The 25,594-nt window shown below is 39.2% G+C and overlaps 1 protein-coding gene across 1 annotated transcript in view; it reads right to left on the bottom strand.

The window, feature by feature from the left end:
* The window catches only part of cacna1ab (calcium channel, voltage-dependent, P/Q type, alpha 1A subunit, b), a 185,752-nt gene that overhangs the window by 80,662 nt on the left and 79,496 nt on the right, over positions 1-25,594 (bottom strand). Inside the window, exons 4-19 of the mRNA XM_068320925.1 lie at positions 22,343-22,434; positions 21,500-21,652; positions 20,228-20,415; positions 11,918-12,021; positions 11,701-11,816; positions 11,554-11,598; positions 10,957-11,046; positions 10,364-10,561; positions 8,663-8,775; positions 7,852-7,964; positions 6,269-6,400; positions 6,067-6,139; positions 3,705-3,825; positions 3,483-3,550; positions 3,053-3,159; positions 1,119-1,270 (exon numbers count right to left, since the gene is read on the bottom strand). Coding sequence (XP_068177026.1) covers positions 1,119-1,270; positions 3,053-3,159; positions 3,483-3,550; positions 3,705-3,825; positions 6,067-6,139; positions 6,269-6,400; positions 7,852-7,964; positions 8,663-8,775; positions 10,364-10,561; positions 10,957-11,046; positions 11,554-11,598; positions 11,701-11,816; positions 11,918-12,021; positions 20,228-20,415; positions 21,500-21,652; positions 22,343-22,434 — 1,865 coding nt within the window. The remainder of the gene's footprint in view (positions 1-1,118; positions 1,271-3,052; positions 3,160-3,482; positions 3,551-3,704; positions 3,826-6,066; positions 6,140-6,268; positions 6,401-7,851; positions 7,965-8,662; positions 8,776-10,363; positions 10,562-10,956; positions 11,047-11,553; positions 11,599-11,700; positions 11,817-11,917; positions 12,022-20,227; positions 20,416-21,499; positions 21,653-22,342; positions 22,435-25,594) is intronic.

Raw genomic sequence — 25,594 nt, 5'->3', positions numbered from 1 at the left:
ACCACTGAAGGCCTAGGTGTGAAATGCACAGCCCGCCAATGTATGTAATTAATGGTATCCTGTTTAGGATGACTTTGATTATAATAACGTGAACTTATTTAACTACAAAATATCGCATTTTTTTAAAAAAGGAAATTTTGTATATATTTGTAATATGGGACAGGTACACTAGAGTAAAAAGACAAAGAAAAGCTTCATTGTCAATGCAAGTACATATTTCACTGCACTTGAATGTTTACAAAGGTCCCAGACCAAGATCATCTCTTTGTTGTTTGAGGACTATATGCATATTACAACCAGGTTTGAAGTTTCTCGGTTATCTCCTTGAGATGGAATCCATTCCCATACTACTGGAATTTTTTTTTCTTTTCCCCAGTAGTATGGGAATGGATTCCATCTCAACGAGATAACCAAGAAACTTCAAACCTGGCTGTAATGTACATGTAGTCCTCAAACTACAAACACAATTGGTTCGGAGAGTTTGTACGCTGAATTGTGAGTAAGCCACTATTTATTAAATTTCGATATATAATTGCTGTTTGAGGTCATTTAAATGCCATTACCACTTAAAATACAAAAATGTTCTCCAAGACTTATCAGAAACAATTACTGGACATAAAAACAATAAAATGTAGTACTTTAATGTAACTTTTACATCTCAACCTCTGCTGCATTAATTTTATCCTCGGGGGTGTAGAGTCTAAGCCAGGCTTGAAATCAGTGAGTTATTCAACCACACCTACATGAATTGTGTGCCAATGTGCTTCCTTGTCGTAAAAGTCCGACACGCCACTTTATGCTTGATTACTTTGTTTTATTTCTATTAAGTTTATCAGTTAACTCGGCTAACATGTTTGGGTTACTTTTCAAAAGAACTTTTGATGTCACTTGACACAACAGGCAGACCACAATATCTGTTGCGATATAATATACATGTGGGCACAATTTTGGATGTAGAATGTCTTTGACCTCCAGTAGTTCATAGGCTCAAAAACTGAGGGCAAAATGATTTGAAGTGTCATTGAATGAATTAACTATACATGAGTGATAAAGTAACACACCATATAATCCCTATCATTCTACATATATTTAACAGTTTTTGGAAGGGATCTCCAGCTCCTCTCCCTCCAATCCCACCTTCCAGTCATCCTGGTCCAGCTCGTTGTAGAGTGCCTCGCGGCTTGTCATCAGGTTCTGTCTGCGAATCTCGCTTGTTCTCTGCTCCCACACTGATTTGTTGCCCTTGATGTGGTTTTTCTGCTGCTCTCTACTGTTGGGAGGTGAGAAAAGAGTCAGATGATGATGTTGAAAACGGTGGATACAGGAGGACGGTGGTTAAAGGGAAATGGTAGAACAGAACTGTACAGGCCTTTATAACAGACAGAACAAACGTTACAAATGAATGTCAATAATATACCCAATCAAAAAATTTAATGTAATAGTATGAGGACTGAGCAAAAGAAAACAGGAGGAAGAAGCAGAGACAAAGAAGACTTTGGGTTTGAAAGCATCCTAAAGAGTCTGCCTGGATGCTACCTTACCAAATACAAACACAATGCAATGTTTCAAATGAAAATACTTGTACAATGCAAGTTTAATGCCAAGTACATGTACAAACAAAATTTGACAGTAAGATGTTGATATATCATTAATAGAAATTTGGAAATAAATTGCCATAAAGGTTATGTCCATCCAGCAGATTTGCTTTCGTCAGAATTCTTGTTTGTCGGTTAGAACTGTTATTAAAAAATATAATGACTTCTTTTTTTAAATTAACTTTTTCGTGTATACAATGTATATAGGTCTTGTAATCATATCTAATTTGTTTTAATATTGTGCGCAATAAAAACCTAGTATAACATGAACATATAATGCACCATGACAGATACATACTGTGACAAATATAAAGATGGATCATAGGCAAAGTTTTTTTGTATTTATGATCACATTTAGTCTTTTCTGTGGAAAATACTGGAGGTGTTCATTCGAATGAGGACATATAATACAGGACTGATATAAAACAGGTTCGGGTAATTTCACATTTGACTCAATAGTTTAATGCTAACTATCTTCCAGTTTAGAAAACAAGACATTTAAACTTATTTTCCAAGGTTGCAAAAGCAACCCTGTAGGAGAATCTGCAATTCTCTAAAGTAAATAAGTTTGTGTTCAAATGACAAGAAAAATGAAGCGTAACACCACCAGGTTTTCACGTGGTTGTCACAGGCTCACAATGAGGACTATGAAGTCACGTGTCCAGAAAAAGAGTAGAGGGGTTTTTGTGAGCTCCATTTTGGTGTGGGCAATTGTCAGCTTTTCTGCTGTCAATAGCAGTATTATTGACTGTCTGCCTCTTCAAAATGGTCAAAATATGTGAGGTTTGGTCACAGAACTTTGTCATTTTAAATGAAAAATGGTGGGTGTCGGTGTGTGACTTTGTGCATCACATGCATAAGAAGGCCTGTAAATCACCATATTAGCAAAGACGGGGTTGACAAAGAAAGAATCTATCCCTGCGTACCGTTTTTCAAAATAAGGGAAAGAGAACTAAGTGAAAGAGAAACAATATGTCCAGATTTTTATGTGGGAAATTATTGAGAATATCAAAATGTCCATGCACATGTTTATTTGTACTGTTGTAGTGTGTTCATGTGAGGCAAAGACATTCCAAACAGTGAAATACTTGTGTAGCATATTTCATGGTCGGCATAATTAATAAAGAAAAAAGGTCCAAACAAAAGCTAATGTTTATACTTCAGACATTCATTATGCTTTACTGCCTTCTTGCAAATTAATACAATGAAACTTTGGTGTTTACAGCGAATATTTGAAGTGCAAGATAGCGCAGGCCAAAACAGTTACCTTAAAGAGAAATAAAAATAAAGCACTGACTTGAAGAGCAATCCTTTGTTAAATAAAAGCCGACAATTTATTGCTGTTGAGGTAAACATTTGATGAAATATGGTACACATTTTCTATTTGTGTTTTACACTAGTGTGTGTATGTATGTTTGTGCATGAAGTAGACTTTGTGATTGCAAATGCATACTCACGCAGCAATAGACAGATTAGCTGCTGACAGTGGGCTGACTTCTGCTACTTCCTTAGCCTTCTGCAGGGCTGTCTTTTGATTGGTAGCTTCTTCTTGTTCCTCCTCATCCTATTGGAGAACAAGAGGCTTATGTCACTAATTTACTCAATTTAAATGTTTAAAAATTTTGCACATTAAAAAATATATTTTTTGGCAGTAACGATAAGGAAAAACTCTGAATGCCTGGGAATTATATAGATTCACTCATCAAAAGCACCATTCCAAGTTTTTCTTTCCGCAAATTTCAGCATTTTGAATTTTACATATGAATCCTGGGTCTACAATGACAGGTTAAATTATATATTGTTTATGATTAAATTAATCAGAAGACCTACTTTACTGGTTACAAAATATTACAAGATAGTAATACGTTTTCTTATTTGATTCCCCACCTTAGTGAGCTCCTGGGCATTGGCCAGATTGTCAACAGCGATGGCCAAGAAGACATTAAGTAGTGTGTCTGTGGTGGCAGAAGTTTAGGTAAAATAGCAAAGCTGATGCTTTCTAAAAAGAGGTACAGGGAGAGACAAAAGGAGACGAGGAGATGACATTGCAACAGAAGTTGTCTTTTACATTTCACCATTATTGTCATGTTTGAAGGTTTTGTAGGATACAGTTGCCAAAGAGTGTCAGGACGATAAAGAAGATGGAGAAGATCATTCCTTTGTCGTTCACTCCTCCCTGGGACTCAATGCCATAGTACATCACCATGTTCCAATCCTCTCCTGTCAGGATCTACCGATACACAGTAAAAGATATTCATTATTAAAACTAAGAACAAGGATGGTATTTCATTGTATGTATGTATTTTCCCTTAAATATCTGTTCATTAACCTATCCCAGCTGACTTTTGGTGGGAGTCAGTGTACAACTTGGACAAGTCACTCATTCATTACAGGGCATGCAAAGGGTAGACAAGAGAAAGATGGATTTTGTTATTTAAGTATATCTTGGCCTACTATTTTACCAGACTTGTCCTTGAGACAAGATTAACAAAAATTACCAATGTTATAGCTATTTCAGCATATTTGTATGTTCAGCATATTTGAATAGCATACTGTATTTGTATACTCTTGGTGTTCGTCTTCTCTCTTCCTACAAACACACTTTCCTCATCTCCTTCGACCAACAGTAGTCCAATTTCCATCGGCACCTTGTAGGTTAACAGCACCGATGGTGGTCGTTAACCCGGGCCTCGACCGATCCGGCATTGAAGTCATAGGTTTGATTCGCATGTTTGATTTGCCAAAAGTTTTACGCCGAATGCCCTTCCTGATGCAACCCTCTGTATTTATCCGGGCTTAGGACCGGCACAATAACACACTGGCTTGTGTCCTCTTGCAGCTACATTGAAATGGCATATTTCAACTTGTAACTTAACATCTGCATAAAAGAATGTTTTAATTACACACCGTGGTCAAGACCAAAAATCTCACCTATCCATTACATGTACCTAACCTATGCATCACCCCTCCATGTTGTCATCAGATAGGTCAGTAGTAACACAATTTGGAAAAGATACATATGACCAATGCTACTGTTGCCCAAAAACTAAACATGTTTTTTCCTTGCCCCCATTTCTTCTACAATGTTTTGTGAAAATACGTGCAGTACTTTTTCCTAAACATACCAAAAATGTAATCAACCATGGATTAAGATTTACTTTATTGATCCCCATAGAAAAATTATCACAGGAACACTGAGAAAAGAGCAACTTAGTTTTAAATTTGACTGAGTCCAAGTCCTCCTCCTCCCTCCATATTGGGTTCCAGCTCTCCACCCAGAGACCATCTCAGACAATCTTGGAGAAGAGTGCACATAAAATTGATTGACACTCTTTGCTCTGATTGGTGTCTCAGATTCAGGTGATGTGGATTCTTGTGAATGGCATTGGAAGCACTAGGTGTTATAGGACTCAGATTATCTGTCTCATTACCACTGGAAGGACATACTGACTATTGCAAAATCTTACAGTATATAATCTGGGTGCAATTATCTTTTGTATCTTTAAGGATACAAGTAGTGCACTTGTAATTACTGAATATGTCCCCTATCCCAGCAGGCTTACGGGTGAGAGGCGGGGGACACTCCAGTGGTTGTTTGAAAGACAAACAACCACTCACACACACACACGCTCATTTTTGGACAATTTGAAACTGATCAATTAACCTGAAGAGCATGTTTTTGGAAGTGGGAGGAAGCTGGACAACCACAGAGAACCCATGCAGACACGGGGAGAACATGCAAACTACACAGAACAGGACTCATATCCTGAACCGTCTTGCTGTGAGGCGACAGCGCTACTGACTGAGCCCCCGCACCACCCCGTAGTTGAAATTACTCATGAAATTACTCTGGAAACGGGCTTCAGCTGTCCTGAAGTGAGCTTAGAGGTCAAGTCATACTTTAAAACTATTTTCACTTATTGGTGCCTATTTTGAAAAAGCACATATTTATCAACCCCACTTTAAAATTAATTCTACAAGTTCTCCTTCTGGTTAAATTGACATAAATATTTTCATTGATACATTGATGTCTAGTATTCAGCATACATTAATACAGTATGATATGGGGAGGGGGAGGCCACCAATGAAAAAAGCTGACAATAATAGTGAAAAATTGAATTTACATTTTTTTGCATAGGCTAGTAGTACAATATTTTCAAAAATAGCGCTATTTACCTTTTGCTGCAAAAACCAAGACAGTTACACATTATGTATTTGTTAATACATGTGTGGAAGAACTATTTGTTGTATTGTTGGATAAAATTATACAGGTTTTTAGTTATTTTATCAACAAAATAAATCATGCAGAGAAGAAACTATTATCTCAGAAACTGGACAACGCAACTACTTTAAATCTTAATGCAAACTGGAATCACATCACGGGATAATTAATTTTACATAATTGTCAAAAGTGCTTATCAAAAATGGATGGATGAATGTACATTATCATAAAATAATTCATCTTTCCCACCTGAAACACTGTCATGATTGCTGCAGCAAACGTGTCAAAGTTAGTAGATGGGGTTCCGGTTTCAAAGTTGAATCTGAGGAACAGAAGAAAACATGAAATAGCATCAAAACCACGTGCAATAAAACGGAACCAAAACACAAGGATAATATTGTACGATAATGTAAAGATTCAAACTTGTTTTAAATTTGGATTTGATACTGACTGTCCACCAAAAAGTTGCATTCCCAACAAGGCAAAAACCACAATGAAGAGAAAGAGGAGGAAGAGCAAACTGATGATAGACTTCATGGAGTTCAGCAGAGAAACTACCAGATTTCGTAGAGGAGCCCAGTACCTGTGGACAAGGATTAGAACGGTTTATGAGAGGAAAGTAAGATGGAAGACTGAAAAACAAGAGGAGAAGATAGAGTGCAGAGATTGAGGAGTGAAAAGTGAAAAGCAAATATCATTTGACATATTTATATGTATAGAGGGTATATAAATGGAGGGCAAATGTAAAATTGGATTTATTTTTATAATAACCATCAGGGCTGAATTTTGATACCTGCACCCTGATGTCCAAAACCCATTTCTGGTACTTTGCTGTTTCTGTCATAACAAAACTGAAATTTCAGTTGCAACCCATTTCTGGTACTTTTCTGTTTCTGTCATAACAAAAGTAAAATTTCAGTTGCAATATGTTGAAACAGCAGTCTTGTTTCATGGAATGATAACCAAAATTAAAATGAAACTTTTTGAATGTCAGAACATAACTAAATAAGCAATAAAAATAATTGGCAAAAATGAACATTAATAAAAAACTGTAGAGGGCAGCAATATCCTACTTCAGTAGCTGACTGTACATTCTATATTCCAGTTCACTACCCATTGATTTTGTCAAATACCTATGCTTTCGTGAATGGAAGCAAATGGAACAAAATTTCTATAATACTACTACTACTGCTGCTACTACTACTACTACTAATAATAATAATATATTTCAGATTGTTTATCAAATAGAGTATGTATCAGAAGTGGATCCTTGAAATTGTGATGTTTCACAAAAAATGACACTTGATGAAAAGTAAAAAGACTGCTCTCTTCTAAATAAACGATTTAAAGACCAAATTCTTACCACTTTGGGGCAAAATGGTCGTCGTGTAAGCAGTCCACCAGTTTATTCTTCCTTGAGATGCACATCCTGTTTGCTTCATTGGCTTAATTTTCATTAATATTTCAGTTTCCTTATGGATGCTTTTAATATTCTGATTCTTAAATATTTAAAAAAACATTTTTTTAAAACATTTTTTTATGAGTGTATCACATGGCAGCCATGTTGGAATGTTCTGATTGGCCACGTAGTAGTTGCTGAAGTTGTGGTCGCGCACGTACGGCGCCGGCCTTGTAGTAGAACGTAGGTTCAGTCTGAGTGTGACAGAACTAGATAAAATTCTAACACAACATCATGGAAGACAATGAAAAAGAAAAATTGCCAAAAAATCTCTTTATGAATGAGTGTAGCACTGACTGCAGAAATACTGACGTCAGCTGCAAGTACTGCAGGGACCACAGATTTTTTTTTCAAATCAGGAATAATTCAGCATGGACCAGAGACACATCACATCTGGTCAAGCTGGGTTCAGGCTGAAAGTTTGTTTAGCTGCTTTCTTAGAATTAGAACTCAATCTGTCTTGCTCTGGAGATAAACCCTTTGACAATCGCTACAACTATTTAGTATTATGATTTCATTATATAGTCCTACCAAGAGTAAAAGATATGTCTTCAAATAAGATGTGTGAGTCTCACTTGGTGACTTTGAAGATGCGGAGAAGTCTCAACGCTCGTAAAACACTGATCCCAAATGATGTACCTGGTTTGATGGTGGCCCACACCACCTCGAAGATACTCCCCACAATTACCTGTACATGTGCACATAATACGACTCAGAAAGACATAGAAATTCATATGACTTCCATTATCATCTGTCTCCATTATGGGATTAGGTTATCAAATCCAAGATCTCCTGAATCCATGACAGTATATCTGTATGAAATAAGCCTCACATGTCCAGATGGACATTATCATCAATTGTAATGATTATTATCAAAATGTTTCATACATTGGAAATAAAAAATGAAGGATTTCATATTTCACTTTGAAACCCAATCCCAACTCTGATGGTATACAAAGTTGTTATTTCTAATTGTAACCAAGCTTCATCTGCACCCCCCATATAAGGAGCACGTCAAATTGCCCCCTAGTGGTTGGAAAGTAATCTGTTCCCTGTGATGGTTTCTTAAAATTTAAGTAGTTTTCCATTCAATTAGGAGAACTGCTTACATTTTCTTTTTATTTTTTACAGCTTTGACAGCAACAATACTGCATGAGAGGTTTAATTTTGATAAATTTGATTAAAAAGAAAACAAGCACTTTATTGAGAACATCAAACACTTGCTGAATGCTTTAAACCCAATGGGCTGACTAAACACAGTATCACACCCATTGTATGATAGCATAAGTTAAGAGGTAAGCCCCCGAAATTACAGTATGTTTGATCAGAAAATAATAAAGTTATTGCATACGTATTTTTATCAACACCTTTGTGTTTTCCACTCACCACACAATCAAAGCAGTTGAATGAGGAATGGAAGTAGGGCTGAATGCCCAGGCCATACATCTTGATCAGCATCTCTGACATGAACAAAGCGAGGAAGATAAACTCTGCATAGACTGATGGGAAGAAGGAGAAAGGGAAGAAGGGGTGGAGATGACAAAGAATGAGAGCGGGTTGACCAAGGGACAGTTGAAGGTGAAAATGGATGATGGTGAGGTCATGGTATGAGGTAATGAGTAATTGAAAGGAGGAGGAAAGGGAACACAGTGGAAGGTCACAGCGCAAGAGAGTGATGGAAGATAGCAAGGCAGTGAGGGAGGACAGGAAAAAAAAAGATTGTGAGGAAGAATATTACAAGAGTGCTCGTAATTAGTGACGTAAGCCTAGCAGTGTATGAGAGTATAGTGATGAATGGACTCTATCAGCAGCTACAGATTGATATGCTAATGACACTGGACACCATTCAGGGCCCAAACCTGACTGCCTGACTGTGTGTGTGTGTGTGTGTGTGTGTGTGTGTGTCTTTGTATTTGTGTGAGAACTACAATAAATATAAGAATGACATCACTGTATTTCACTGGATTAGTCATGTGGGTATAACTCTTAGCAGTTATACTGGTTTTTGCGAACAATTTTCTTTTAGCTCATATTGAGCACACATGTGTTCATTTCATCTGTTCAAGGCAGGACTGTTGTGCATTAACTGCACCTCAATCATTCCAAGGGGAATGATGGGGGTGTTGGTTATGGCTGTCTCAGTGCCTCTCAGTAGAATTGATATCAGTCTAAAAATGACTAACCAATCTAGCAGTAGGTAATGCCATGGGCATGACTGTGTGACCAAGAACAGGAATATATACTGTATTTAAAATAAAAACATCTGGTAACAGGTAGCTAAAGGTCAGTCAATAGAAATAGAAGAAATAGAAGTCAATAGAAATTTCTGTTTGTGACAGATAAAACAATGCGATCAACACGTAACAGATTTATAAAAAATCCTTTCCACAGTGCTATTTTGCAATTTTGACTGCTACTTGATGCATAAACTCTGGATTAATACTAGGATTTGCATAATCCTCAGCAAATAATCAGTAAACAAAAAAACAAAGATAAAAACAATCTCTTTGGCAGAAGTGAAGAATATTTCTTGTCAAAAAATATTAATTCATAGACCTTTCATTTTATGGGGCAATTCTACTGATTGATTGCCCCATGTTAGACCCATTCTAGTCTGACTTGTGCCAATATCTACACCACAATTGTATTTACAGTACAATTGCCTGGCACTTATATATTACATTTTTGGACTATTACATAAGCAAAAGATAAGACAGTCATAAAGTACTTCATCTCTTCTTTGAGAACGATGTTTGTATATGGTTCCTGATATAAATCAACTGTATAAACTAACCTAAATAACACAATAGCATTAACAGAAACCACAGTAGGAAGGGGATAGATGATACACTCTTCAAAAAAAAAAAATTACACTGATTCTTTGAGACAAGGTTGGAATCTAAATCAGAGCTGTCCATCTATAGTCACAGTTTCAAGAGTTGTTGCTAGAAATCAAAGCTTAAGTCTTATTCTAGGTTTTAAAAACTATGTTAAGTTTCCAAGAAATATTCCCGTGGTTAGTAATACACTGCACAATATAAGCGGATGTGTAAGATTTCACTAACTTTCATGGGTGTATTTACTCACAGAGGAAGTCAGAGAGCAATTCAGGCTGGTTGTAATGCACTGAAGCCACACACATGGTGTTGAGGCCCACTAAGCAGAGCACTGTCCAATAAAAAGCCTGCGTCTTCACAATTTTGCGTATGAAGAATCTCAGCCGTCGCTCTTTCTTACTGTAACTGGAGCCATCCTTACCACTCTTTATGCTAGAGCGAGCAAAACCTGAGGGAGAGTGAGGAAGAGATGATTGTCCATACATGACTCCGTTATATTTTTCCCCCTTTTTGTATCAACCCACATAAGAGGAGAAGAGACTCGCCATTCACAAGATAGCACATAAGGATTATTTATCTGCTCTACACCCCACCTTCCAATGATTCACTTCCCCTCAAATGCCAGTTCACGTTAGCATTTTTTAAAATAAACTGGATGCTTGTGTAAGTTATGTAATTTCCCTTAGCTATAACTCTAAGTGTATTTAGCATGTTTGCTCAAAAACAATATAAACTTCTCACCTGAGTGTGTGACCTGGACTAATCACATGAGATTTGAAATCTTTGGCATGAGTGCTGCCTGGAAAAAAATAATCTACTATACTTTTTTTGTGTCTTTTTTACCTACTGCATCGCCTATGTTATTTTCTCCTTCCTCAGGATTGAGCAGCTCTGTCTTGTTTTTGGTTTTGATGGTAGGCCTCCGCTTGGCACCTGTGACAAAGATTATTTCGTCACCTATTTGTCAAGCATCTATGTGATATAAAAGTGAACATTTCTGAATTTGCTCAATCATATTTACTAATATACAAAAATTATAAAATAGGATTTCTGGAAAAGCTTCCACTATGAAATACAGCCTTTGCGTTGTGATTTTGAGTGTGTTTCTTTGGTTCTTGACCTATGAGGAAACAATGAACTGATTACTCTTTGCTGGATTTCTTTCATTTATATAGTTTGCAGCCAGGGAGTCAGAATGTAATATCTGAGGGTAAAGACCACCTAGTGAATATCCTCATACCTATCAGAGATAGCATTGAATGGTATTACAAGACAAGAAAGGAAGGACCTGCAACATTAGCATACAAATTTCAGTAGATATTTCCATGTAACAATGTGGAAAAATATTCACTTCAATAGATGTTTTAAAGTTTTGTTTTGAATAATTTCAAGCTAAAACCATATCCATATTGTGTCCTCAAAGAGAAGAACGCCAGTTACCATCAAAGTTTCCTGTGGTGTCATCTTCAGCTAAAATTACCTCCTCTGCACCAAGAAGAAAGGAAGATGTGAGAGCACTGCATTATAATGTAGTTGGCTATATATTGTTAATGTGATAATGAGCAGTTTGTGACAGGATGTCCTGACCCGCTTTGCAGATCCACTCCAGGTAACCATTGAGCTCTCTCTCAATCTGCTGCTGTCGCCTCAGCTTGAGAAACTCACTCCTGTTCTCCACTCGCTCTCTCTCTTTGGCAAATTCACTGTGGCAAATTTATAAAGCGCAGAAAATAAATAAAGCATACATGTGTATATGCTCTCATATTCTAAAAAGGAGAGTTTCCAAAGAGACAGATGACTGTACCCTGAGAGAACACCCAGCACCAGGTTCAGCATGAAGAAGGATCCGATGATGATGAGGGGGATGTAATACATCCAGTTCCAGGAGCTACCCTCCACATCATTACTCTGCAAGTGAAGAAATAGAAAACCTGTTATTACTGATTATGTAATATGTACAAATATGCATGATTTGTTAATCTGTATAGAACTAATGAATTTGACCAAAATCCTTTTCACACCTTTAATGCACGTTTGTGGTGCAATCTCTACTTTGGCATTTAACTACAACAACCTTTCATTGCGTGAGGCCCATCACCCATAATTTGGTTCACAACCCTTTGTAAAGACACATGATTCTAAAAAATTCTAAGAATTGTGTTAAATATCCATATTCATCAAACATAGTAATGAAACTTGGTGGAAGGATTGTGCAGAGGTCTGGACAAGACAGGACTTTTGATGTTGATCATTACTTTTATGAACAGCATCATGTTTTTTGTGTAGGGGTGATACAAGGTACAAGGTAAATAGTACCCTGTGGAAATGTGTGGCCTAGGAGAAGCTATATGGTCGAGTGAATGGTTTTATAATTTTGTATTTTTTTGGACCTTTTATTGTTACTGCTCTTAGTCTTAAGGCCAGACTAAAAGCAGTAACAAAGCCCCTATGGCAAGTAAAACATCAAGGGGTTAGGGGTTTTATGCGAGCGCCTGGTGGCCGGGCCTCTGCCCACGGGGCCCAGCCAGGCTCAGTCTGAAAGGACGACGTGGGCCCAACCTCCAGTGGACTCATCACCCGCCAAGGAAACCGTAGAGGACGTGTGCAGTGTGGATTGGGTGGCAGTCATCAGCATGGGGCTTGAGCTTGTGAAGGAGGTTGAGAGGTACTGACTAGATATAGTCAGGCTCACCTCCACCCACAGCTTGGTCTCTGGAACCCAAATCCTTGAGATGGGCTGGACTCTACTACTATAAGTACCTGGGACTGCAGCTAGACAGCAGACTGGACTGGTCACTCAACTCCAACTGTGTGTACAAGAAGGGGCAAAGCAGGATGTACTTCCTAAGGAGGCTGGCCTCCTTCAACATCTGTCCTAAGCTCCTTTTCATGTTCTATCAGTCCGTAGTCTCCAGTGTGCTGTCATACGCCATTGTGTGTTGGGGTGGGGGGGCCAGGAAAAGAGATATGGACCGTCTGAACAGACTCATCCGCAGAGCGGGCTCAGTGGTCGGGCTGAGCCTGGACTCTGTGGATATGCTTCTGGAGAGCAGGACCATGTCTAAAATTAAGGCCATCATGAACAACACCAGGCACCCCCTACACACCACCTTCTCCCAGCAGAGAAGCACCTTCAGCGGCAGACTGCTGTCACACAGCGCCTCCACAGAGAGGCTGAGGTCCTCCTTCGTGCCCCGTGCCATCAGGGGGTACAATGACTCTCTCAGGAGGAGCGGGGGGGAGGTGGCGAGGTCAGCACGGGGTTGAAAATGGATTTAATTTAATTTAATTTAAATTTAATTTTATACTGTTGTATATATATATATATATATAATTTATTTATTTATTTTTTATACTGTTTTATATTTTAATTCAATTTTATACTGTTTAGATTTTATTTTATAGTGTTTATATTTTAATACTGTAATATTTTAATTTTTTTACTGTTTATATTTTAGTTATAGTTTAGTATATAAGTCCTGTTAATGCTGCATGTGCCTGTCTGTTAGTGTAATGTATGTCTTGTGGTATGTCCTGTGATGTCAGTGTTTCCTTTTCTCCTGGTGTTTATCCAGTATTATTTGTTAAGTAATGCCTGAGCAGTGGATATATGCAATTTCCTCCGGGATTAATAAAGTATCTATCTATCTATCTATCACCACTTTTCTGTTGTTGCCCAAGGTGAGAGGCAGTGGTTTGGTGTGGGCTTGCTTATAGCCCCACAGCTCAGCCATCATATGTTGGAGTTCACCCTGGTGAACAAGAGGGTCACCTCACTGCACCTTTGGGTCAGGGACAGGTATCTCACTGTTGTTTCGGCCTACGGGCCAAACAGCAATGCTGAATACCCTGCCTTCTTGGAGCCCCTAGGAGGGGTACTGAAAAGTGCTACGACTGGGGACTCCATTGTTCTCCTTGGGGACTTCAACGCTCACATGGATGATGACAGTGAGACCTAGAAAGGAGTGATTGGGATGGACGGCCTCCTCGATCTAAACATGAGTGGTGTGCTCTTATTGGACTTCTGTGCTAATCACAGTTTATCCATAACAAACACCTTGTTCATCCACAGGGATGTCCATAAGTGCATGTGGCATCAGGACACCCTATAAGCCGGAGGTCAATGATTGACTTTGTTGCTGTATCATCAGACCTCCAACCGTGTGTTTTGGACACTCAGGTGAAGACAGGGGCAGACCTGTCAACCGATCATCACCTGGTTGTGAGCTGGATCCGCTGGCAGAGCAGGGGGCCGGACAAACTTGGCAGGCCCAAACATGTTTTGAGAGTCTGTTGGGAATATCTGGCGGAACCCTCTGTCAGCGAGGTCTTCAACATTCACCTCCGGGACAGCTTCTCTCAGATCCCGCTGGAGACTGGGGACATTGAGTCAGAGTGGATCATGTTTTCTATCTCCATTGTCAAAGCGGCTGCTCAGAGCTGTGGTTGCAAGGTCTCTGATGCCTGTCAAAGCAGTAACCCCCGAACCCGGTGGTGGACACTGTAAGTAAGGGATGCCGTCAAGCTGAATGGGTCCTATCAAATCTTGTTGAATAGTAGGACTCCGGAGGCAGTTGATGGGTACAGGCAGGCCAGGCACACTGCAGCTTGAGTAGTCATGGTGGCAAAAACTTGGGTGTTGGGGAGGCCATGGAGAAGGACTATTGGTCAGCTTCAAAGAAATTCTGGCAAACCAAGGAGTTTTACCCTGAGTACCTCAAGTCTCTGGATGTGAAGGGACTGTTGTGGTTGACATGTCTTTGTAACATTGCATGGCAGTTGGGGACAGTACCTTTGGATTGGCAGACCGGGGCAGTGGTACCTCTTTTCAAAAAAGGGAACCGGTAGGTATGTTCCAACTATAGGGGGATCACACTCCTCAGCCTCCCAGGTAAAGTGTATTCCAGGGTATTGGAGAGGAGGATTAGACCTATTGTCGAACCTCTGATTCAGGTGGAACAGGAGCTCTACACTCTCTATTGAGTGTGTGGTGGAAAGTTTTTTTTAATACAATAAAATAATACAATAAAATAATATAATAATATAATAAAATAATATCATTTCTTGACCCAAAAATCTAGAGTGTGTGTGTCAAATCTTTCAGCACTTGGGAGAAACGGCCCCAGGAAGTCTCGAGGTCATGAAAGATTCTGCAAGAATCTAATCTGTTTTTAGAAGTGTTTGCGTAAATTTCAGTATCTGTTAATAATTTTGTCTGCTCTAAATGTCCGCGTGACTGATTAGGTTATGTCATCAGCCATGTGAAACTGTCGACTAGATGTCTCTGCTAACTTCTTGAGGTCATGATGCACCTACTGAAACTGGGGGAAAGGTTAGTGGAGAGCAGAGGGAACGATGTTAAACAACTGATTCGCATCTCCTATAGTTACGCCTTTAGAGTATAAAAAGAGATGTGATAAATGTTTTAGTTTGTATTTGAAGTTTTCATCTACCCAGAGTACTCTGCAACAACACACCAGAGGACTTTTTCATCGTCCCTAGAGCTCTCATCATGCTTAGATAAGTATTTGTTGAACTTGTCTGTTTGTTGAACCTGTCTGTCAATATCATCAATGATGTTATTGGACTCATACTAAACCTATTGATGATATTATTGTACTGCTGCTCAACCTAAACATGATTTGAATTGACAAATAAATATCTTGTATTTTACACTGTCTCCTGTCTTAAAGAAAAACAAAACCCCCACCACAAGTGCTCGAGGGTTCATTGGAGTTGTGGACCTAGAGAAGGCATTCGATCTTGTCTTTACTGAGGGCTGTCTGGTCCCTGTATGACCAAAGCCAGAGCTTGATTCGCATTGCCAGCAGTAAGTCAGACAGTAAGTTCATCTCTGCTTTTTGGAGACGACGTTGTCCTGTTGGCCTCATTAAACCTGCACCTTCAGCCTGCACAGAGATGGTTTGCATCTGAGTGTGACGCAAGTAGGATGAGGATCAGCACCTCTAAACCTGAGCCCATGGTTCTCGAACGGAAAAGGGTAATCTACCCTTTTCATGTCGGTGGAAAGTCTTTGCCCCAAGTGGAGGAGTTCAAGTGTCTTGAGTTCACGAGTGAGGGCAGGATGAAACATGAGGTTGACAGACGGAACGCTGCAGTCTCCAGAGTGATGTGGTTGTTGTATAGGTCTGTCGTGGTGAAGAAGGAGCTGAGTCGCAAGATGAAGCTCTCGATTTACCGGTCAATCTATGCTCCTACTCTCACCTACAGTCATGAGCGTTGGGTCATGACCGAAAGGACAAGATCCCAGATAAAAGTGGCTGAAATGAGTTTCCTCTGTTGAGTGGTTGGGTGCAGCCTTAGAGATAGGGTGAGGAGCTCAGTCACCAAGGAGGAGCTTGGAGTAGAGCCACTGCTCCTCCGCCTCGAGCAGAACCAGCTGAGGTGGCTTGGGCATCTGTCGGGCATGTCCTACCGGGAGGAGACCTCGAGGAAGACCTTGGTCATGCTGCAGGGACTATGTCTGTCGGCTGGCCTGGGAACGCCTCAGGATCCCCCTGGAAGAGCTGAACATGGTGTTTGGGGAGAAGGAAGTATGGGCATCCTTCATGAGACTGTGGCCCCCACGACCCAGCCCCGAATAAGTGGTTGAAGATGGATGGGTGAATGGATGGATCTTCTTTTCTCTGCACTCAAAGATAGTGATTTCAATCTTACACAAGCCACAAGCCACATGAGGTGTTACATGACAACAAAGTCGTTCATAAACACCCAGGTGTTTGGTAAGCACATCAACAAAATTGACGTTGTGTTAACTCTGGCGCTGACAAAAACAGAAATCAGAATACAGTAGGATATTGTGTTCCTGTACCAAACGTAATTCCAAATGTAATCCAAAGATGATGATTATTATCTCCACTTGAGTGCTGTATGCATTTTTTAGGTTTTATACCTCATGCTACAGTAACCACTCTCTATTAAAGTTTCATTGGTTTCCTCCTGACTGCCTGTAAGAGAGCTGAAGTCTGCATCATCCATGTGAAAATAAGTAAAATATAGAGCAAGACATACTAGAATAGAGACTGAAGAGGAGGCAGAGAGAAAGTGACTCCCAAGTCAGGGGAAGGACAAGTGAGAAAAAATCTAGCACAGAAAGATGAAGTGTTTGAAAACATTTTTGTACAAATAAAATATATTTTATGCTTCATTTAGCTGAATAAGATTCAAGCAAAACACACACAGGCACAGACAGACACACACACACGCACATACGCAAGCACGCACGCACACACACACACACACACACAAACACACACACACACACACACACACACACACACACACACACACACACACACATGTCAGAGATGGAAAATAGTTTACATACTTTGACAAATAACATTGGTGGTTTATGGAGATGTGGATATTATAACTAATGTCTGAAAAGAACTGTGACCTCTTTGTAGATTAATGTTTGTATGATAACGAGGACAAAAACATTGAATAAAAACAGTCTTTCTTATTCATTGTTGCTTGCTGTTGGAGTATGTTGGGCAGTTACATACACAGCATGGCCAAAAAAAAAGTCACCACAAAATAAAAAAGGTCATGCACTCTAATATTTTGTTGGACCGCGTTTAGCTTTAATTACGGCACGCATTTGTTGTGGCATTGTTTCGATATGCTTCTGCAATGTCAAAAGATTTATTTCCATCCAGCGTTGCATTAATTTTTCCCCAAGATCTTGCATTGATGATGGTAGAGTCTGACCGCTGCGCAAAGCCGTCTCCAGCACATCCCAAAGATTCTCAATGGGGTTAAGGTCTGCACTCTGTGGTTGCCAATCCATGTGTGAAAATGATGTCTCATGCTCCCAGAACCAGTCTTTCACAATTTGAGCCCGATGAGTCCTGGCATTGCCATCTTGGAATTTGCCATCAGGAAGAGAAAATTCATTGATGGAATAACCTGGTCATTCAGTATATTCAGGTAGTCAGGTACAGGCCCCTGTATCACACACACACACACACAAGGGGGCCTGTAGGCATGCAGGGGAGGTAGAGTGGCAGGCAGCTCCTTCTTGGTGCGCCTCAAATGAGCAATTTGTAAAGGGGATGGCACCTTGCTCAAGGGTGCCTCGGCAGTGCTCCAGAGATGAGCTGACACCTCCCACTGTCAGCTCACCTCCGGGTATTTTTGGGGGGGCGGGAGCGGGAATCGAACCGCCGATCTTAAATCATAGGACGACCCGCTCTACCACCCGCTTTACCACTGAGCCACTGCCACCCCCAATTAGGGCCGATTAGTGGTTTTCTTAAGGCCACACGGCTGTTCAGTCCCAATCCCTTGAGTTCCCTTCGCACTGTGCGTTTGGAAATGCTCTTACTTTTACTATTAAACATAGCCCTGAGATCTACTGTTGTTTTTCTTCGAATTGATCTCACCACACGTTTAAGTGATCGCTGATCATGATCATTCAGGATTTTTTTCCGGCCACATTTCTTCCTCAAAGACGATGGGTCCCCACTATCCTTCCAGTTCTTAATAATGTGTTGGACAGTTCTTAACCCAATTTTTAGTAGTTTCTGCAATCTCCTTAGATGTTATCTCTGCTTGATGCATGCCAGTAATTCGACCCTTCTCAAACAGACTAACATCTTTTCCATGACCACGAGATATGTCTTTCGACATGGTTGTTTAGGAAATGGGAAGCAACTCATTGCACCAGTTGGGGTTAAATAACTTGTTGCCAGCTGAAAGATAATCGCCCATGCAGTAATTATCCAATAGGAGGCCCGTACCTATTTGCTTGGTTAAATCGAGGTGGCGACTTCTTTTTTGGCCAGGCAGTGTATATACAGGGTAACACAATGAAAACATCAACAGTGAAAATTGTAACCTTCACATTTATTTATTTTAAATCATTTAACCATGTAAATAGGTAATAGCCTTTCAATGGACAAACATTAAGTGTTTCATGCAACCAAATCCTATAAAAAATAATCAAGGGTAGAATTATATTATACAGTAATCCCTCGCACATTTGTGCATCAACACACGCGGCTTCACCTCATCACAGATTTTTAGTAGGTAGTCATGTGATACCGTACATGCATTCTATTGGCTGATGGCATCCGAAAGTACACTGCGTTCCATGAGTCTCAGAAAGCAGCGCACTCCCATGAGACACAAATGTGCTTTAAACAGTGTGTAAGAGTGTGTGAAAAGGTAATGCAGACAGAAGATGGTTTAATATCAGTATGGGGTGGGTTCATAAACCTTTAAATAACTGTGAATAATAAAATAAATAGTTCTTGATTATGTTGTGGAATTTTGTTTTAGTGGGTGGTTCCTGGCAAGCATTAACTGCGAGTAACGTGGGATCACTCTATTTAATAATGATAGTGAGAGCATTTCCACATAAGCAATGCAAAGAGAGCTCAAGGGATTGGGACTAAACAGCTCTGATGCCTGAGAAAAATCACTAATGAGTGAGACTAATCACAAGCATGTCAGTGTGCTAGGGACTACAGTATAATGATTGTACTTTGCTGCAATAGAAAGAAGTAAAGCAGTCTGATGAGTCCAGATTTACTGTGCTCCAGAGTGATGGGTAACTCTTCAGAATCAAAAATATGTACTATTGTACCATCCATGTCTATAGTGAACTTGAGACAGTGTTTTGAAGACTCAAATTGTTCATTTTTATGCCTCCTGATTTTCTGCATAAAGGCAATGGAGATGTAGAGGGGTAACTGTTCCACCTCTGTGTCTCGCATATGTGAGAATGTGTTTTGATGATGTACATATTTTGCTCATAAACCAGAAGACTAATGGTAGAAAAAAGCTGATAATGTTTTTATTATTTATTTTTAAATAAATAATAATTGAAGGTGTTTTTAACTATACATCTCCTGTAAGTTCACTACATGCATGTTAACCATTTATATGTCAACCTATCACGATCAATGGATGCTACAACACACAGCCTTCCTTTTTAATATATTGCAATGATTACATTTCTCTTAATTTTTTTTTTTGGTGTGCAAGTCAAGTCAATTTCATGCCACGTCCCAAAAATGAACATGGACAGCCTACTACTAAATGAATTAATCAAAATGCTAACTTTGGCTTACTGAATAGGATAACTTACAAAGTAAAGCATTTCTGTCCATCCTTCCATGGTGATGCACTGGAAGACAGTGAGAACAGCGAACAGGATGTTGTCAAACTGTGTGATGCCATAATTGGGTCCAAGCCAGCCATGTTTACACACTGTGCCATTAGGACACAACCTGGATGGCAAAGCTGTGCCACATGGTAATGAGTCCAGTTCCTCTCCTGGTGAGAGAGAGAGAGAGAAAGAGAGAGAGAGAGAGAGAGAGAGAGAGAGAGAGAGAGACAGACAGACAGACAGACAGACAGACAGACAGACAGACAGACAGACAGACAGACAGACAGACAGACAGACAGACAGACAGACAGACAGACAGAGAGAGAGAGAGAGAGAGAGAGAGAGAGAGAGAGAGAGAGAGAGAGAGAGAGAGAGAGAGAGAGAGAGAGAGAGAGAGAGAGAGAGAGAGAGAGAGAGAGAGAGAGAGAGACAGAGAGAGAGAGACAGAGACAGAGACAGAGACAGAGACAGAGAGAGAGAAATTGAAGGCAAGATAATTTAGGACGGGAAAGAGGACATTTAACAGTCCTGTCTCAACTATTAGTTGTTGGATATACAGACAGACAAACAGACTGATTGAATTACTGACTTACTGACTGACTTATTGACTGACTTTCGGACTGACTTCCTTAATTACTTATTTTATTGATCCCAAACTGGGGCGTTCCGGTACTGTTATATAAGGGGCATATCATGCAAACAAACTTACAGGCGTATTATAATGCAATAGCATTAACTGACATTTAGAGCCATGACATGTATAAGTAATAATGACTTTGGACATAGTTGCACCAATTACAGGGCCATAATATTGTGGGCTTTATAGGTAATTTATACCATTTACCAACAGAAGTAGGAATTCTACAAACGCTACCACTTATTTGTGTGTCCCAGTAAGTAACCATTGTAATGGTTCCCGCATAACCAATATCAGGACCTACGTACAAGTTTATACTAGTTAAATAACTAATTTCATTATTTACACCTGTGCCTTTGTTACTGCTACATTCTGTTACATACATACTTCTTACTGTTACAAGCGCTTTGAAATGCCTTTTGATTTTATTAAGCGCTTTATAAATAAAATGACATGTCAATATGACATGTCAATACAGAGCAATGAATGTGGCTGAACTGACTACAAATAACTACAGATAACTTAAGTTTTAAACCTTAATTGAAATTGATACTATTTTCCATAATGTGCAGTTCATGGTCATGAGAGGTGCATTGTGGTAATTTTGTTCTCACGTGTGACTTCATTGTAGCAGGTAGTATGGAACTTTCCCATGTAGAACTCAAGGCCAATGATTGCAAACATGAGGATGGCCACAAACAACAGAAGACCAATCTGCAGCAGGGGGATCATGGCCTTCATAATGGACTTCAGCACCACCTGCAGACCTGGAGCACACAATTAGATATACTCTCTCTCTCTCTCTCTCTCTCTCTCTCTCTCTCTCTCTGTATATATATATACAGTATATATATATATATATATATATATATATATATATATATATATATATTAGTTGTTATATATATATATATATATTTGTTGATATATATACATATATATATGTATATAGACACACACACACACACACACAGTATATATATACTTGTATATATATGATCTGCGGAGCACTGGTGTCGCGCCCAGAGTTTCCCCCGCCTCACGCCCTAAGCCAGCTGGGGTAGACTCCAGCTCCCCGCAACTCGCGATAGCAGATAAGGCGGTATGAAGATGAATGAATGCATAATCAAGCAAAACGGATCTAAATCAATGTAGCAGGAAGAAAAGCAAGCAACCTATATGACATTTCATTCAAATACCACCTGGCAGGAAGAAACAAGAAGATAAAAACCAATTTGCTGTTGTTGCTTGGACTATCGTAATTTTTTTGCAATGGGCCATCAAAGTTGTTCAAGTGTGGAAAGAAAATGCACTGCAAATTTTTACACTCATAATTTTCAATGTAGAAAGCAAAAGTACACAGTAGTATTGACCCACTACTTATGCTATCTAAATGAGAATGAAGCCAATGTCATCAAAGTGAGCACACAAAGATACTCATACAGTAAAGAACTTACTGGGAATCCCAGACACCAGCTTCAGTGGTCGTAGTACTCTTACAGCTCGCAGCGTCCTCAGGTCAAACTGGAACTTAACTGTGGACAAAATGCTGCAATACAAAACAGAAATAGCATCTTAAATGGCTATGTCTTCGGAAATTTTCCAATTTTCAAAAACATGACTGTCTACATGTCTTTTTGTCTTGTGTGCCTTTGTGCCTTTTGCACATTTCGTCAGCTGATCAAAGACACAATTGTGTCCCCATGAAAATCACCTCATCTCGATTCATATCAAGAAAAAGTGAGAGGACTGTTATTATAAAATAAGACACCAATTTACCACCTGAAGCAATGTACTGCCTGAAAAACAAGTTCAATCTGCTGGTTAAAAAGGATTATTCTCTTGTGCAGTACAGTGAAGTGATGATGATGATGATGATGATGATGATATTGATGATGAAATATTGCTAACTAGCTATGTTATAATGGTGGTATACGGCCAGATACTGAATGTTCTGCAAGTAGGCAGCAGTACCACTTGCTTTCAAGACTTATGCTCAGCTGCAGTAAAAAAAACAAAGAACAAATAAACTGAAAAAGCAAGAAAGTATACCATTTGACCACTAAGAGTTCAGCCAAAATTACTGTAAATCAAAAACAGTATCTTGAACAAAGAGCAAGCAGGGCTGACCTGAAACATCCTCCCTTCATCCCTCTTTCAGTTCTTGCACCTTCTCTCTCCATGTTGGTTACTAATTCCAGTAAGAGGTCATTTATTAACAGACACAATACTGGCAGCCAAGGCCCTAATTGCCTGAATGTTTTTTTTTACCTGCCACTGCTGAAAGTCATGCTGCAGACCTGAAAACACTGGACATCAGCAAAATAAGCAAGCAGCCTCAGGCCGAGAAATGATCCAACACAAAAAATAAATCAAATTCTAGCATGGTTTTGGTGTGAATGAGAACACACAACTTGGTACTTTGCTAAATCATCATGTGATGCACAATACAGTTTAATACAATAAAAGCTTTATATGTAAGCTTTGTATGTATAATATTTCCTTTCACAACATGCAATAACAGTTTGCTATTGTAAATATTTTGACTGTACAAAAACAAACTATGACTTCCAATATTTAATAAATTCCTAGCTTTCAATTTCTTTTCTGCGTATATTGCTATTATTTGTTTTTTTCCACTGTCTCATTGGCACAATCAAACCCTAAGATACATTTTATATCTTTAATGTGTTGTTTGAATGGATAAGTGAATGATGCAAAAAACCAATTGTTTCTTCGTCTTCACTTTAATCCTGCCATTTTTTCCAGCCAGTCATTCACATTCTCCCCATTCTGAGCTTTTTTTTTGTTTCATTTCTCCACATTTTAATTTTTTTCATCCATGTGAGATTACAACCAACCTCCACTGCCAAACAACCCAAACCACCAGGAGGCAGTTACCCCTGAAAACAACTGAAACTGTCGACAATGCAATTGAGGGAAATGGTTGTGATGAGGATGGAAGGAGAGGGGCTTTAGAGAGCAGTAAGGAATAGGGAACCAGTGGAAAAACAAGACACAATCATAAGTAGCAGAAACAAACTGGCAAACACAACAGATAAAAGAAAACTAAGTGGTTGTGGACTGATTTATGATGGAGAACACCATCATGCAATTTTATTAATTTGATTTAATAAAATTGACTATTCCAACAGTTGAGCAGTAAGATGATTGAAATATTTTCCATATTTAGACACAAATTTTTTACTGCCAAATTTTCACGACAATGTCAATAACCGGTAATACACTGCTGATGTATTTTCAAGGTTGGAAATGTGTATTTAAGAAATACAAGACTCACAACTATATAGATATTTACAGCTTGCTAGTTATGCATGTAAGCATGTCTCTGAGCCAGAACACTTGTCAGGATGACCAAAATAAACAGTAAACTAAAGGGAGAGTTTCATCTGTGGAGGGAGAAGGTGTTTGATGACAATGACAGTGATAGTAGAGGAACTCACTCCTGGGAGACACCTACCAATCAACCTGTTAAGTGTGCGTGTGTGTGCACGCTCATGCACACCCACACACACAACACAAACTTCAAACTGTACTATGAAACACTCACAGAGTGTTTATTCTCTGTGTCCTAATGCGCTGCTATGAGGGAGGAGCTGGTAGTAGGAAATTAAATCATTTTTAACCACTGGAGAGGGCTTTTAAATAATTTTGACTAACCAGTGGATGATTTTTTTTAGAATACTGAACACACTTTTTTCAAAGATTCACTAAATTGAAGTTGGTATAGCATTTCTTCCTTCAATATTGAGTGTTTTACACACAGTGCAGTCTATTTATTGTGCAGCATATCTGTGGCTGTATGTCACTTTCAGTTTATGTAAACAGTGATGGTGAATGCAGCATGGGATCAAATCTTTCAAATCAAGTAGATATTTTATGTGGCACTCAATCTTGACAAAATGATATTATATTTGTTGTGCACAGCTAGTTGATCATGTGTCCAATTCATTCCTGAATTAATTAAAATCTTGCAGATCTATACAGAAGAAGGAGAATCCATCCTTAAAATGACAATGAGTATTGTCATGGTTCTGTTCTGTCTGTGTGCTTGGCAGATCTGTTATTGTGAAAACTCATTTTCTCTTGACAGGTCAAGCTGTGGCAGAGGGTGTGGCTGGATCGTAGCAGCTGACGAACCACACTAGTTCCCACTCTGCTCATCAGCCTCATGTTAAAAGGCCTGACTTTTCCCTAAGAGGGTGCCAGATTATTTTGTCCTGTGTTCGTGATGCTAGTGTTCCTAGTCTTCTCGCTGCTACATGCTCTTTTCAGTGTTGTGGATATTTGTTAATTTTTGCTCTGTTGTTTCGGTTTCATTGGTCACTTGTGTTTTTGCCTGAGCAATAAAACTGTTTATTTTTATGTTTGTGTCAGTCTCTGCTCCTTGGGGTCCAGACTTGAACTACCCTTAGCAGAGTATGGTTACTTTTCATTCATTTCAATTCAGCAGCAAACTGTACATTCAAAAAGTACACTGGTTAATTTGTGATATATATTCCTTGCAGTTTACTGTTGTAAACAAAGAAATTCAAAGATTACTCGGAATATATACAAACAAGGTGGTGGTGCCTATGATGTTGATTGAAAGAACTAATAATAAACATGTCTGAGGTCACTCGCCCACTTTCACTTTGCCCAGTCTCTCCTTGTTCGTGGAATTACCATGACAACCAGTGATTCCTCTC

This window comes from Antennarius striatus, chromosome 8 (assembly GCF_040054535.1).
Source record: "Antennarius striatus isolate MH-2024 chromosome 8, ASM4005453v1, whole genome shotgun sequence".
NCBI classification, from domain to species: domain Eukaryota; kingdom Metazoa; phylum Chordata; class Actinopteri; order Lophiiformes; family Antennariidae; genus Antennarius; species Antennarius striatus.
The sequence above is the reverse complement of the archived record's forward strand: the minus strand, read 5'-3'. Positions and strand labels throughout refer to the sequence as shown.